General features: G+C 27.6%; 4 protein-coding genes and 1 pseudogene across 5 annotated transcripts; 1 reads left to right on the top strand and 4 right to left on the bottom strand.

Annotated features, from left to right (window-relative positions):
• Window positions 1–341: 341 nt before the first annotated feature.
• On the bottom strand, window positions 342–1,725 carry Mettl5 (Methyltransferase like 5). The gene is made up of 2 exons (XM_015520454.2): window positions 1,491–1,725; window positions 342–1,409 (listed from the first exon to the last, which is right to left on the bottom strand). Exons 1-2 carry the CDS (start codon window positions 1,723–1,725, stop codon window positions 997–999), a joined length of 648 nt encoding a protein of 215 aa, XP_015375940.1. The 3' UTR covers window positions 342–996.
• Window positions 1,691–3,043, bottom strand: LOC107170359 (SOSS complex subunit C homolog). Of its 2 annotated transcripts, none has more exons than XM_089219995.1 (4): window positions 2,785–3,043; window positions 2,673–2,712; window positions 2,489–2,613; window positions 1,691–1,857 (listed from the first exon to the last, which is right to left on the bottom strand). In XM_089219995.1, exons 2-4 carry the CDS (start codon window positions 2,704–2,706, stop codon window positions 1,738–1,740), a joined length of 279 nt encoding a protein of 92 aa, XP_089076121.1. In that variant the 5' UTR covers window positions 2,707–2,712; window positions 2,785–3,043; the 3' UTR covers window positions 1,691–1,737. The 2 variants fall into 2 exon arrangements, with proteins under 2 accessions (XP_089076121.1, XP_015375942.1); XM_015520456.2 differs by having other exon boundaries at window positions 2,489–2,595; window positions 2,785–3,041.
• Window positions 3,044–4,121: 1,078 nt separating this feature from the next.
• Window positions 4,122–9,478, top strand: Pus7 (pseudouridine synthase 7). Its single transcript, XM_015520457.2, has 12 exons — window positions 4,122–4,482; window positions 4,560–4,662; window positions 4,744–4,847; window positions 4,916–5,007; window positions 5,072–5,216; window positions 5,867–5,972; window positions 6,793–6,993; window positions 7,205–7,361; window positions 8,242–8,445; window positions 8,533–8,915; window positions 8,978–9,129; window positions 9,207–9,478. The coding sequence occupies exons 1-12, from the start codon at window positions 4,398–4,400 to the stop codon at window positions 9,419–9,421; spliced, it is 1,947 nt and encodes a 648-aa protein (XP_015375943.2). The 5' UTR covers window positions 4,122–4,397; the 3' UTR covers window positions 9,422–9,478.
• Window positions 9,451–15,088, bottom strand: LOC107170356 (uncharacterized). Its single transcript, XM_089220547.1, has 4 exons — window positions 14,991–15,088; window positions 14,724–14,882; window positions 12,047–12,216; window positions 9,451–9,692 (listed from the first exon to the last, which is right to left on the bottom strand). The coding sequence occupies exons 1-4, from the start codon at window positions 15,031–15,033 to the stop codon at window positions 9,522–9,524; spliced, it is 543 nt and encodes a 180-aa protein (XP_089076673.1). The 5' UTR covers window positions 15,034–15,088; the 3' UTR covers window positions 9,451–9,521.
• On the bottom strand, window positions 13,032–14,408 carry LOC149058639 (uncharacterized; annotated as a pseudogene).
• Window positions 15,089–15,751: the final 663 nt, after the last annotated feature.

Here is a 15,751-nt window from a genome sequence, read left to right as displayed (position 1 = left end):
AAATAATTTGAATATTGAGTTCTAAACATATTAGTTACACTACTAAAAGTATTAAATTCTTTTAAGTAAAAATATAATAAAATCCCCAAAAAATACAGAACTAAACAAAATAAAATTTGTTTTTCAAACTGTGTAGTGTATTTATACTTCTCTGTTGTTTTTCTACATTCTGTAAGAATAATATGCAAATAATGCTTTAAGACCTAACCCTGTTGGCTGTTATGTAATATAATATTTTAATGTTGCATAAACCATTGATTAACTAATGAAAAACATTAAATCTACATATACTCTCATACACAGGGATTATCGTGGATTACTTATATGAATAATAACACAAATTTATTTAATAGTAATTTATTGTTAACTGTATAAATTGTAATGATGTGCAGTAAAATTGGTTCACTTATGAGTTATGACCGATGGACAGTCCCCACTGATCGTAATTCAATACTTATATAATATGTAGTATACATTAATTCTCAATATGTCACAGGGACCAAATTAAATGCCAATTGTTTGTTTCATATACTTAAAAATAAAAAATTGGTATCACCCAAATAATTTTAGGTGACCTACCCTTCAAAATATAATTACATACCTACTGATAAATTCTATTTTTCCACTCATATTTAAGGTGCTGCCTGGCAATACTTGGACCCTATGTTTAATGCGATTGGTGCACATGCACAAATATATTTAATCAATTACAGTATAAATCATGAACAACAATTTGGCTTGACAAAACTATCCAAATATTCTGACAATTAGATTTAACTAAAATTATTATTAAACTCAAGACAAAAGAAAATAATTAAATATTTAAATATATAATATACAGATACTTATTGTTAATTTGTTTATTTCTGTATAAGATAATATTTATAAAATTCATCAATTCAAATAGTGTTAACATGTAATAGTCACAAATGTTAAGAGGTAAATTGTATTCTCTCCTTTTATACAAATGTAAATTATACAATATTAGTTTAGATATTATTTAATAGTAAATGGTATTGCAAAACGTATTAAATCGACTTGCACGTCAACAGAATCTTGCTTATGAAATTTGTAAGATGCTGGTAGATCAAATCTTAACTCTGCAATAACCTTAGCTTGGACACCCAATTCCTTTGCCATGGACATAACGCGTTTTCTCGTGCTTGTTTTATGAAGTGAATACACAGCATGAGTAGCAAGACTTATAGCCATTTTTAAGAATATTAGATCAGCTCCCTTTTCTCTTGTCCCAAATGGTGGATTCATTATGACAGTATCAAATGCTTTAAGTTGCATGTTTTTATCAATCTTTTTTACATCACATAAAATAAAATCACATTGACTTAAAACATCACGATCAGCAGCATTTTCTACACTCAAGGAAATAGCAGATGGATCTACATCAAAACCTATGAAACAAATAAAACGGATATACATGATTATTTCGAAATATTCTGATATCATATTATAGATTGTAGAATGTATATAACCTGCACAATATTGAGCACCTAACAAAGCGGCACCAATACTCAATACTCCTGAACCACATCCTAAATCAGCAACACATTTACCACTAATGTCGTTATATACAAATTGGGCTGTATGTAGAATACAAGCTGCAATATGAGATGATGTAGTGTATTGTTCAAGTTCAATTTTTGGATTTTCAAATGTTTCAATATCTTCAAGTGCATGCTGTAACTTCTTTAACTTCATAGTTGCCATGGCGGTCGAGTATTATTTTTCAATGCGTGGCAGGACAGGTAGTATAGAATTACCAAAAGCTGAATCAGTAGTGATGAAGAAACCCGCAGATTGCAAGGCTTGAGCACGTTGAAAATGACTATCAGATGTTCCCTAAAAACATAATGTTGATATTAAAATTAGGAAATAAAAAAGAAAAAATTTTTATCAACATCTATGATTAAATAAGATTTAATATAATGAATTGATAGATGTGAATATGTAATTGACTTATTATGTAATAACTTTTATTCTTAGGTATCAATCTTTTTTGAAATTTTAAAATTAGATGTATTATTATCAAGTAACTGAACTTTTATATTTATAAATATCTAATATTGATGAGTTATTATTATAGATATAGATACTATCTAATAGGTGGTTATTATATAGCTAGTTAATTACAAGTATAAGCTAAACAACAAGTCTACACCCTATGTAATATGTATTTATTTATTTTTTGACATTTGTTATGGAAAATATGTTGTATACTCAAAACATTATTTACCCCTGCATTGGTGTTGATATTTAAATTTAGCTAAATAGAAGATAATTATAACCATTAACTTTTAGATTCTAACCCTATATTTTTGTGTGACTATACTATTATATTCTATCTTTGCTCAAAAATGTATGTTTAACAATTAATTATAAGACATCTATTAAAATTGTACACTGTATAAGAAACATTATTGAACATTATTTGATCGTTCTAACAATGTGAAGTGAAACAACATTGTCATACCGGGGTTGTAGGATGAGAAACTGTTGGAGGAGTTGGAACAGCACCGGTTTTTAATAATATCTGTTTCTTCAGTTCCAAGTCTTCAAGTATCTTTCGATTCTGAATACCTAAATGAGGAAAAAGTACTATAATATGAATTATTACAGTACAATTATAAAATATATTAAAATAGTTGTGTAAATACCTCTAGCGTTTTGGGCTGGAAAAGACATTACCATTCACAACTATAATATATTTGATTGTTATTAAAATACAATTTAAGTATTTTTAGACAAACAGTTTTTAAATGGAACTACCAAGTTAAGCGAAGATGCATAGTAGAATTGGATCAGACGATTAAATGGTGAGTGCCGACTGCCGAGTGGTGAACTGGTGGTGACCACTGATGAGCACTGATTGTCTGATTACTGATTAGTGAATAGTGATTGGCGATTACTTGATTACTTTAGTCTTTTTTGTCTATAATCTGACAATTTGTTATGTATTAAATGTGGTAAGTCGTAAGTACAACCCTAGAACAATAATAGTACAGCTATAGTCTTTAATCAAATACGGTTATTATCACTATTCTACTATAATGAATGCCGAATAGTGGGGATTGGACCGTGACCGGGACGCGTATATCCGAACCCTAACTACTTTTTAATTCAAAAGTCTTACATTATTGGTAGTTGAACCCAAGTCTCCTGAGACATAGATCCGGAACTTGTGCCAAAAATACTCAATCACATATTCAAATGATACGTATTCATAATTTTTGCCTCGCACACATTTAGCCTATACAATAATGTGGGATTAAGGTGAGACGTCAACGTTAAATATATAATATAATTATTAGTGTTCACTCTTAATTCAATTCGTGCAATTCGTCCCATCTCGCACACTTATAATCGTATTTGATGGGAATATTTAGTTTCACGAATGTGACGTAGGTACCTTATATGTCAAATATTAATAAAAAATAATAATAACTCTAAAATGTCATAGAAAATTAGAAAATAAGAAGACTCCTGTGTTATGTATAAGTTATGGATTTATGTTCACTTATGACACCTGAAATATTAATAAGCTAATATTTTCTAGAAACAAATCTACAAATATTCACTTAAAAAGATATTTTCTGATAATTTTGAAAAATATTCAAAAAACTTCGTTATAATAATATAAACACAGGTTTAATTTACAGTTCTTTTAAACTATAAATTATTTAGTGGTTGATTTTCTTAAAAATGTGGAAGAATCTAAATCAAAATTTAATGAGAAATTTCTGAGGTACTTAGGTACCTAATAAAATGTTTACACTAAGGAGTAAGGATAATCTTAAAAAATGGTTTTATAAATGTATAAATTATTTGTCACACAAGATGTAGTATTTTTATACTTGGATCATTTTTACAAATTATTTATCGTTGTGGTTAGAGTCCTGGACACCGGGTACATATTAATATTATTTAATATGTACCCAAAAGGCAAAGCTTAATTTTCAATTTATGCGGGATTATATAAAATCTCACATTATTGATAACAGTAATAACAATATCGTGTCGGAAAAGTCTTTACGCATGCGCAAATTGTATCAGGAGGGAGAATGGGTACATATTAGATAACTGATAGCTGGTGAACGAGCATCATGACTCTCTACATGAGACATGACTACATCATAGTATTTAGAACATCGTGTGTTAAAAAATAACCACACTGCTTTACGTTATATTATGATTTTTATGAAAAATCATAATATCAATCTGAGTATTTCTATTTTAAATATATTATTTTAATATTTTTAACGTTGTCAAACAGTGTTATGATTTTTTGAAACATTTTAGTTCTGATTTTACTTTTTCCATTTTTGTATACCTAACAGTTAATACATTCGTCGGTCTAACAAAGTTTTTATTACATTTTTAAAATGAGTACCTCTGTTGTCGAAGAATTGGACAAAAGTAACAAAGCAACTAATGAAGCCAATGACGATTCGTTCCTGAAAATTTCTCGTACATATTTCATTTACTACTATCATTGAGTTGAATTCATTTAAAATATAACATAAAATTTTAATTTTTATATTCAGGTCCTGTAAAGACAGTATTGTATGAAGGACTTCAAGAAAAAGATGTAGGTATTACAGAATTTACAACATCTGTTCCTGGGATTTCTGGTATACTGAAGCACAGGTGAATAGAACACCAATATTTTTTTATTTTTTTTTATTTTTTTTTATTTATCATTAATTAATATAACAATGCTCCTTTTAGGTTGTCTGATTTTCAAGTAAATGAAATTGCGTTGGATGGAACTGTTGTTCGTCTTACAAGCCGTACTGTTCCAGAAAAGGAAGCCGAAGATACTTCTTTGAAAGGTAATTCATAACAAAAATAACTTAGTTTCATTTACTCTTTAAACTATTAACTTTTTGATTATGTTTAGATGTTATTGATGAAACTGGTTTATGTGAAAAATACTCTAAAGATATTGAAAAACTGTTAGAGTTACATAGTACCAAAAGTATTGACATTGATGTAATGTTTGTAATAAAAGTAAACAATAAATATATTTTTTTACTTATTTATAAATCATTTTCAGGTGGATGGATTAACTAAAGAACAGCGCAAATCAATACACAATTTTTTAAAATTCAAGTATGGCGCTAAAGTTAGTACTAACACTAAAAAGAATGATCAAGATAAACAGTTTATTGTCATTAGATTATCTAAACTTGTTAAAAATGGTTAGTTATGGTATAGGATTACATGAATATAATCTAATATGTTTTACTTTGAAGTAAATATTAGGTCAAAGATATTTGTAAAATCAGATTACTTTGATTAATTTTAATTTTGTAGTATTATTAGTTATTACGAGTGCTAGGATTTATATGCATTTGCATGGTTTTTCCTTTAGTCTAAATTGATTGGTAGTCAGATATGTTCACAGTCTTATTCTCTATTAAATAGAATCATTTTTGTCTCCATGTTTAAACATAATGCTTGGACTTGGTACTAAAGAAGAATAAGGGATTCAAAAATCTTTTAAAAAATTTTAGCGTCATAAATGGTGAAGATGAAATGGAAGAAGATATTAATCTCTAAGACCAATTGAGTCATTTAAATATAATAACACTGTGTGACCGGGAAAGGTTTTAATTAGTAGAAATCTATTCTAAATTTATATTGCTTATCAATCATGTTTGAAAATTTGAAACAACATAACATAATAATATGTAATATTAGCACATAATAATATGAAGTAAAATTTAATATAAGAATAAAAATTCATTTTTGCATATTTTGTTAAATAATATGCATATTTTACAATTTTTTATTGCATATAAATCCTAGCCCTACTTATCATTTTTAATATCATATCATTTTTTTCCAGAGAGACAAACATGGCCTAAATCTATACCTGAATATCTCCATTTTGCTTTACACAAATGCAACATGGACACTACAAATGTAGTGAGCATTCTCTCAAAACAATTAAGGTAATATTTGGATTTAATTTTAAGACTTGTTTTGTATAAACATTAAATATTATTTGAATTTAACTATTTCTGTTTATTATTTAAAAATGTTTTGGTAAAATTCGGTGGTAGCTTATGTTTAGGTGCACACAAGCATAAGATCCTCTTAATATGCAACATTTTTTACTTAGTACTTGAAAATTTAAGAACTTATATATTTAAAATTACTAATTTTAATTGAGGAAACAGCATACTCACATCAAATTGTCAGTGTCTTAAAAATGTTCAGCGTAATAAATATGTGTGTAGCAAAATCTATTGTGTGTTGTTAGTTTCAATATTATTGGGGCAAAATTTATTAAGTAAAAATATTATCTAGGGTATTTTTATTTAAATTTCAAAGTAAGTATGAGCATTTAAAATTTTTATATTTGACAGTTATTACTAATAACTCTTTTTAAAACAATACCACTCTGTGAGATACACTTGATAATATTTTTGCTTTTATTTTTCGATAGTAGGCCTCTGTAATATCAATAATAACAATTGAATTAATTTTTCTGATCCAAAATTTTCCTAATGTTTATTTTTAAGAAAGAATCATCACGTCTGGGTACTAATGGCATGTTAAATTGTATCTACTAGATGTTATTATACAAGATTATAAAATATTTCAAATTATGATCTTAGTAGGTTAAAATTATACATACAACTTGTATGATATAAGCTTTAGTTGTTTATAAACAATTAAAATATTATTATTGTGTTGTGAAAATTTAATTTTTAATGTTGTAATGTATAACCAACCTTTTATTTTATATAAATCTGGTGTTTGTTTCAGAGTGAAAGTTAATACAATTAAACATGCAGGCACTAAAGATAAGCGTGGAAACACTACTCAAATGTTATCAGTTAGAAAATTAGATGCCAATAATGTAGCAAAACTTAATGCCAGAAATATATGGACTGGTAACTATGTTTACAAAGATTCTACCCTTAAATTAGGTGATCTAAAAGGAAATAGATTTCGCATTGTCCTAAGGTAATTTTTACAATGATATTTGAAAATTAATATTACTCATAAAAAAAAAATTTTTAATAAATAATAATTTTCTAATAATCTTTGTACTTTAAGATGTTTAAATAATTCTATCAATAACATATGGTAGATAACATATGGTTTTTGTTATTATTTTTTTTTATAATATCATATTCTTATTATAAGAATCTTATATGATCGTTTATTATTTTAGAAATATCAATGGAAATGATGAAGAAGTATCTAATGCTATTGAAATGTTAAAAATTCATGGGTTTATTAATTACTATGGTTTACAAAGATTTGGTAGTTCAGTAGTGTCTCCCACCTATGTTGTTGGAAAATCATTGGCTTGTGGTAACTGTGAAGAGGTATATATATTTATATATATATATATATCAACAATTTTGTTTATTATAAGTGACAACTTGTGAGATTCACCTAAGGTGGTGCACAAATAGTTTTAATAGATACCTATGCATTAAATATATAAATATTGCAAATGCACCATAGCATGAGCCACTAGAATTAACTATATCAAAAATACTGATTCCCGGACAAAAAGTCCGGAATGGAAATAGTTGGACAAAAAGTCCGGATTCATTTTTTGATTGTCGGACAAAAAGTCCAAACACATTTTTAGTGTCGGACAAAAAGTCCGAAAATACATAATTGTCTATTCAATTTTCATTTATAATTATAATGTGCCTTATATTATATAATATTATTATGTAGGTACATGTAATATTATATGTATATAGTCAGTTCATATATAATTATTGTATTGGCAAACGTAGCATAGATCAAATTATTAATTTATATCTGTAAATATATCTGATAGGTAACTTTTTTTTTTAAATATTATTATTATTATTATATTTGGATCAATGTTTGTATTGACAATTTTTTTAAACATATAACTCATTTTAAATTATTATTTTCATTATAATTATTATCGATGTTTTATAATATGTTATCTTAAAAATCATAATCCAGTAGATTTCTGTTGTATTTATGTTAGGAATAAGAAATAATAAGAATAAGAAAATATAAAATATATATATATTATATATAAAATATTGTAATTACACAATTATGACAAATTAGACAATTTTGTTTTTTCGAAATTTTTGTCCGAAACTAAAAATGTGTTCGGACTTTTTGTCCAACTATTTCCATACCAGACTTTTTGACCGATTACCAAAAAAACTATGATAATCTTATATTAATGTATTTAATTTTCATGTTTAGGCTATTGAGCATATTTTGAAACCTAGACCATTGGAGAGTGCATTTGAAAATGACACTGATCGTGCCAGATCAGTATGGTGGAAAACTAGAGACCCAAATCTAGCGTTAAAACAACTGTCAAAAAAAAATTACTCTGTTGAAGCAAAAATAATTCGATCATTAGCTTTTAATGGCCCCAAGGCCTATGTCAATGCTTTTCAAATTGTAAGAAAATTAATAATTAATAAATGTAATGTATAATGTAATATTTATAAATTATAATGTTTAATTAAATTATTATAAATGTTGCAGATTCCAAGAAACTTGGTGTTATTGTATCTTCATTCTTATCAGAGTTTATTATGGAACAAGATTGTATCACAGCGTATTCAAAAGTTTGGTTTAAAACCAATTGTGGGAGACTTGGTTTTCAAGGACAATGAATCAAAAGAAGTAGCTTTTGAAGTTATTGATGGAGAAGAAAACAAAGAAGACGAAGAAGAAGAAACTAATATAAAATTTCCAGAAGTTGAATCAATATCAGAAGAAAATTTATCCAAGTATACCATTTTTGATGTTGTATATCCGTTGCCAGGTTGTGATGTCAGCTATCCAGACAATGAAATAGGAAAATGGTATATTGATCTTTTAGCAAAAGATGACCTAACTTCTGAAAAGCTTTCAAAGAAAAATAAGTAAATTTTTTATTCCATATAATATTATTACTGTCTAATTTTATAATATGTTTATTTTTTAGACTGTTTTCACTGAAAGGCACTTATAGGTGTATAGTATCTAAAGCTGAAGATTTAGTCTGGACTACCATTAATCATAACGACTTAAATGATGACTTGTTATTATCTGATATTGAATTGTTAGATAATAAGCAACCATTCATTTCTGTACCAGGTGAGTGATCAAATGATATAAAATATTTAAATTGTATAATATGATTTTAATATTTAAAAGAAAATCCTTTATTATAGATGGTTGTTTCAAATCATTGTCGATCGAATTCTCTCTGCGTCCCTCCAATTATGCTACAATGGTTGTAAGACAAATAACCAAACAAGATACTTCGTCACACACACAAGCATCATTGTGCAAAATTTCAAATAACAATAAACGGGACACTCAAAGTACAGAAGAAAAAGAAAACGCTAGTAAAAAAATAAGACTTGATGTACCAACGGAAGACTAAATTAAAACACAATATTTTTATATTTACTATTAGAAATATAATAATGATATTATCTAATTAGTTTGTTATGAGTCATAATTTATGACTTTTATTTTTAGGTTTATCTACGGCATGTCTTAGCATGCCTTTCTACATTGATCTTTTTTCCAAATCCTCTGCCACATGTTTTACAGTGATATGTCCATTCGCCTGAGTGTGATGACATATGGGCGCGTAAGTTACCCGGTGTTGGGTAAGACTTGTCGCACGTATTACACTTGTGTGGTTTCACCTGAAATCATATTGTCCCACCTTGGAATGTTATGTTTTTAAGTATAATGGATTATTGTGTATTTATGGGTTTTATAGTTGGTCAAAAAATATCTAAAAATAAATCCAATCAAAATAACAGAATAAATGTATCTACAACATTGATCGTATAAAATAATAAACTATAATCCATAGGTAACGGCATTATAATTTGATATTATAAACTTCACTAGCAAAAATCTTATCAGAATAATATTTAAGATTAAGCTGACAAAATATATAACTCCATACAGTTGAAATAGTTAAGCTCAAAGTTGAATAAACCTCTGACAAAATGTAGCTTATCCAAGAAAATTAAAAATTTTAATTTAATTTAAAATTGAAATTTGTATTTAAAACAAAAGTTAGTGAAATACTTGCATATTTTTATTACAATATTTATTATTTTTAAAACAAAAATTTTTTTAAATAGGACATTCTAGGGGCGGGAAAAAGTCTTAGATATTGACAATTTTGAATTATCCAAGTTTGACAGTATTAATGTATAACTATTAAGTACAATGTATTGTGTATCTACTACTTAAATACATAAACACACAATACATACTGAACTAGTAAACTGTGAAAGATTTTTACTAGTTTTTAAATTGTCAAAATCAATTTGGGGCCATCTCTGTTTCTGTGCTGTAGATAGCATATTATTTTATATTTTCGAACCCAATGAGATAATAAAGAATGTACGTATTCAAATTTTAAAATTTAAATACTAAGTATGTACGATATAATATCTTAATGACCTATTTAAAATTGAAAAATAATAATTTATTATTTATATTCGTACCAGGATGTCGAATCCGAGTCATTTATTCCGGTGAGATATTTTTATTTTTTAACATGTAGATTGGCAGTACGCCATTATGTCAAGTTAGCACTAAGCCGACAAAACCGCAACAGAGCAACATTACTTCTCGACTTGATAGATTGGGAGAAAAATTAATATATTGAAACAATTCCGTGACTTAATTATCCTAACTGACGACGACGTGATGATGTTCATATTTCTGGGGAAATTTTCAACTACGTTTAAAAGCGATAAAAAGACATAGGTTTTCTGTTTTCCAATATATTCATTTACAGCGAGTATTTTTTATGCCGCAACATCCGACAAATTGTACGTATTTATAAATATATACATGGTGATTCTTTTAAGTGGGTACACTAATTATCTCGAAAAGTATTTACTTTTTTCAAAATATTTTTTTACATGGTTTCAAGTTGTTTAAAAACCAACGTTTTTATTAAAAAATTATATTTTTTATCCTTATCATTTTTTAAGTGTTTTACTTTTTTGAAGGACAACATAGCGTTTTAATTTCATATTCCAAAGCAGAATATTTTTCTAAGTATTTTGATTCATAAAAATCGAATTTAGGACGAGTACCTAGTTTATGAGTTATATGTATTTAAAGTTTAGACAAGTGGAGTAGTGGACAAACATTTTGCGGGGTAACCCCGTACCACTCCACTCTGGCAATCTAAACTTTAAATACTTATAACTCAAAAACTACTAGGTAGCCCTAAATTCGATTTTTATGAATTTTTAGAAAAATTTTCTGCTTTGGAATATGAAATTAAAACTATGTTGTCATACAAAAAAGTAAAAAACTTAAAAAATGATAAGGATAAAAAATATAATTTTTTAATAAAAACGTTGGTTTTTAACAACTTGAAACCATGTAAAAAAATATTTTGAAAAAAGTAAATACTTTTCGAGATAATTAGTGTACCCACTTAAAAGAATCACCCTGTATACATATAGGTATTTATAATAATACGTAAAATTTTGTCTCATATATTATGCTTCCATTTTGTTTTTTTTTGTTTTTTTATCTTCGTATTAATGGAAAGTTTATGTTCTATTACTGTTGTCTGTTGAGTTAAACTTACAATTTGTGTTTGTCATTATTCTGTTTTGTCGGCTCTGTTTAAACTCTAAAATACAGCCATACAGTACTTACAACCCTCACGGTATTACAACCAGTGGCGTAGCTAGAGGGGTTTTAGCCGTTTTAGGTGTTTAACCCTCGTACTCCCTCCCCCCCCCTTTCATTGCTGTTTTTCCATAATAAAATATGAATTATTTACGCTTACATAAACTATGACAAAACTTGGTTCAATTCATAATTTTGCCTCCCATTTCGTAATATTCTGCAGGTTAGGTACGTCACCGATTACAATAACAATAAACCTACTGATATTTCTAACATATTCATTTCATACGCGCTACGTTTATAGCTGTACATAGTTGTTGCTATATACTTATTACTAGTTATTAATGTACTCAAAGTTCTAATGGGTGTTGACCCGTCCGTTTACTTTGGAATGTGTCATTCTGTGATAGTACAGGTTCGAACTGGCCGTAAACGTTTTGCCGCAAATTGGACACGCGTGCGGCCGCTCGCCGCTATGTATGCGCTTGTGGGTGTTCAACGCGCTGGACGTGGAGAACGCTTTGTCGCATTCGGCGCAAGCGTGTGGACGTTCACCTGTGAACAGCCGCATGGCAAAAATACCATTTGGATTTATCGATTAATTCGATTGTAATGATATTAATTAAGGTTGATAGTAGGTATATTATGTGATTGTATTAATATTGTTTGGCTTATTTTCACAGCTAGTGTTCGATATTTTTCTTAAATTATAGGTACATTTAGCGGATGTCTGAAAATGTTTTCAAGTTTTTATTGTAAGTTTACCTATAATCAATACTAAATGTATAGGGTAAACGGTAAAAAATTCCGGGGAAAAAAAGTCCGAGGAAAAATAGTCTGAGAAAAAAGTAATTTAAAAATAATATAATTTATTAGATACACGTAATTATTAATTAAGCATTAATTATTATCATTATTTTAAAATTACTTATATATCAAATTATTATATTAAGAAATTTATATATATACTTACATTGTACATACATTTTTTTTTATGTATCATTATTATAACTAACATGTAGATACATAATATATAAGTTAATTGTCACGTGTAATTTACCATTATTGTTACTACTCCCTAATTTTTTTTCGTAAACAATGCGATATATTTTGTAGTATCAGTTCGACTGGTTCGTTATCTGCAGATCTTTGACATAGTATTTGTCATTTGAAGACTGTGTTCCAAAGTATTTTGTTTCCTTTTAGATGTTAACCCAATTTCATTTAATTCTATTTTTGCGATATCGACACTTATTTCCGGTCGCATTTTATCAATTAGCTTCCATATCGTAGGATGGTTATGCCCCACCACATGTTTGAATCTATTATTCCAGCTCTCGCACAAATATTGTTTGTTCGATGTTCCCCATTTAATGTTGATTCGTGCACGTTCCATATCTCTGTTGGGTACTATACGCTTTAATTCGACGTAGTTTTAAACATTCTCCCGAACCAACTTTTTTGTACGTACCTGTGACGTATGTACAATCAAAGTTCTCCAGTAGTACATAAATATTCTCTTTTTTTACTCTTATAACATACAGTTGTAAAAAATGTTCAGTACTCAAAGAAAAGTTTCCATCTCATAACCAATTATTGGCATCAGTGATATATCGCAAACCATCATCCAAAGAAAAAATAATTACTCGTTCATCCGAATCTGGTCCACCATCGTACAATAAAAAGCGTTCATTTTTATATAGTGTCTAATCACCAGTTATACTTAGCTCTGATAGATTTTGAGGTTTTTTGGATACATTCGTCCTTTTCCTTTATAATTATGCAATGTTCTTTTTACTGTGTTTTCTTTTCTCAAATTATTGACTACTTCCTCAAAAACTTGAGAAAGTGTATTTGTTGACATTTTAAATAGGTTTTAAATTTCTTCCTTTGCTTTTTCAACGATGCCGACGTGTAGATCACCAGCATGTTTGGTGGAATGCTTTACATCTAAGCTTGGATTCTTTAAATCTGCATATATAAATATATTCTTTTTACATTCATAAATAAATAAGTAAATTACAAAATGTAAATATATTATAAACATATGTATTTACTTCTGTTGGTAGTTAATGTACCAGGACATTTTTTCGAAGACTTCTGGGAACATTTCCGTCTCATACTTTTTATTAGTTTATGCTGGATTGTATATGTAAATCCACCAAAAATAATTTTTTTCCATTTTTTATTAAATTTACACTAGTATCCATTTTATAAAAATATATGTATTACACTATTACTGTTAACTCTGTTATGGCCTATGACACGTGGTTGACTACTATAGTGCACTATATCGTAGGTATAAAAAAAAAAATAGTAATATAACATGTTAGTTTTTAATGGAAATAGGTACCCCTAGACCCAAATTGATATATCATTGTATATAACCCGTCTATAATAAATACATTTGAGTATACAAGGTGATTAACACATTATTTGAAAAAGATATTTAACCTTATTAAAACATTTTTGTCAAATAATTTTTTACGAACTAATTTTATTTTAATATATTTTATAATTTACTTAAATTTAACATAATAATAATAAATTTATATTTAAATAATTTTTCTCGGACTTTTTTCTAATATTATGTATAGGCACCACCCGGTAATTCATTTGAATGAGTATAATATACTATTAGAAAAGTCATGCCACTCAGCATAGGTGATCTTTAAAAATGTATGAAAAGCTTAGATAGGTAGGTACCTAAGTATGCGAGTATATAAGTACCTAACTTTTATAGCCATTCTGCAGGTATTAATATTGTATTTATAATTTATATTAAGCAGTTTATTTCCCTGCGATGTTCAGGGTTATAACTGTTATAAGTGTAAAATATACTCATTGAATTATACAGAAATCCAAAAAAAAAAAAACAATTTCTATTAGAAACCTGTAATTTTAGTTAAATAAATTCAACATATCATTTAATGACGTATTCTAACAAGAATACAATTTAATGAGCTCTTGCTTATTTTATAATAGTTTTGTATAATAAATCTAATAGTTCTTTTCTGGAAAAAAAAATCATGCATGCTATTATGATAGTTTTGTTGTCTCACCTGTGTGGGTTCTTATGTGCCTTTTCAAAAGTGACGGTCTATCAAAACCCTTTGCGCAAACTTCGCAAAACAATTTGTACGGTTTTTTTGACTTGACATGACGCGACGTCAAAGAACTCTTTACCGACAAATCCAGTGGTTTCAAATCGGCGGAATTATCTTGAAAAAACTCTCATCAATGTAATTCAATTTTCACTTATGCGAGTAATTTAAGAATATTATATTATTATACATTTATAAAATATTTTATATTCATATTAGACTTACCTATTAAAGTTGGTTTACAACTACGTTTAAAATTATCACACATTTTATTTCAATGTGTGAAATCCTACGTGTAAAGACTTCCGTCACCTTGCCGCGATCCACCGTATCTACTTTTACAAAGTATACACACATACACAGGAGTCAATAAATCACTTAGATACATGTACCTACCTATCATAAACACCTCACACGCCAATGAAAAGCTCTTTATATAGAACGTATAATAATTTATAACAAATGGTTCTGGTCGGTGCTTAACTCTATTTTTTTTCAATTTCAATAAACTATAATACTACACAGTGTTAAACAATGAAGTGGGTATATGGGTCGTTCACGAAATCTATTCTATAATACAGGTACTTATCAAAAACGTTGACGCTACGTAGTAACGAATAAAAATATTCAATATACATAGGTACTTAATAATATTTCAAATTTAGAAATTTAAAGTCACTTATAGGTACCTATCTATTTTAAAAGCAATAAAAACAAATCCCTACTTAATATCATATAAATAGAGCTAATAAAGCTGAAGAGTTAAAAAAGTTTGAATGGGCTAATCTCAAGAACTACTGGTTCGAATTTAAAAATGATTTTTTTGTTGGATTGTCCATTTATCAAGGAAGACTAAAAGCTATATAACATTTTTAGGAAGTCCATAGGTTAAATTGGAACTTAAGAATTTTTAATAAATTTATGAATTTGCTATTTAAAAAGCCGTAAAAAATATCGTAGTTTTAAAATAACTATAGGCAACGAAA

This window comes from Diuraphis noxia, unplaced genomic scaffold (assembly GCF_037042655.1).
Source record: "Diuraphis noxia isolate RWA-SAM2 unplaced genomic scaffold, SU_Dnox_SAM2 contig0002, whole genome shotgun sequence".
Classification (NCBI taxonomy): domain Eukaryota; kingdom Metazoa; phylum Arthropoda; class Insecta; order Hemiptera; family Aphididae; genus Diuraphis; species Diuraphis noxia.
The sequence above is the reverse complement of the archived record's forward strand: the minus strand, read 5'-3'. Positions and strand labels throughout refer to the sequence as shown.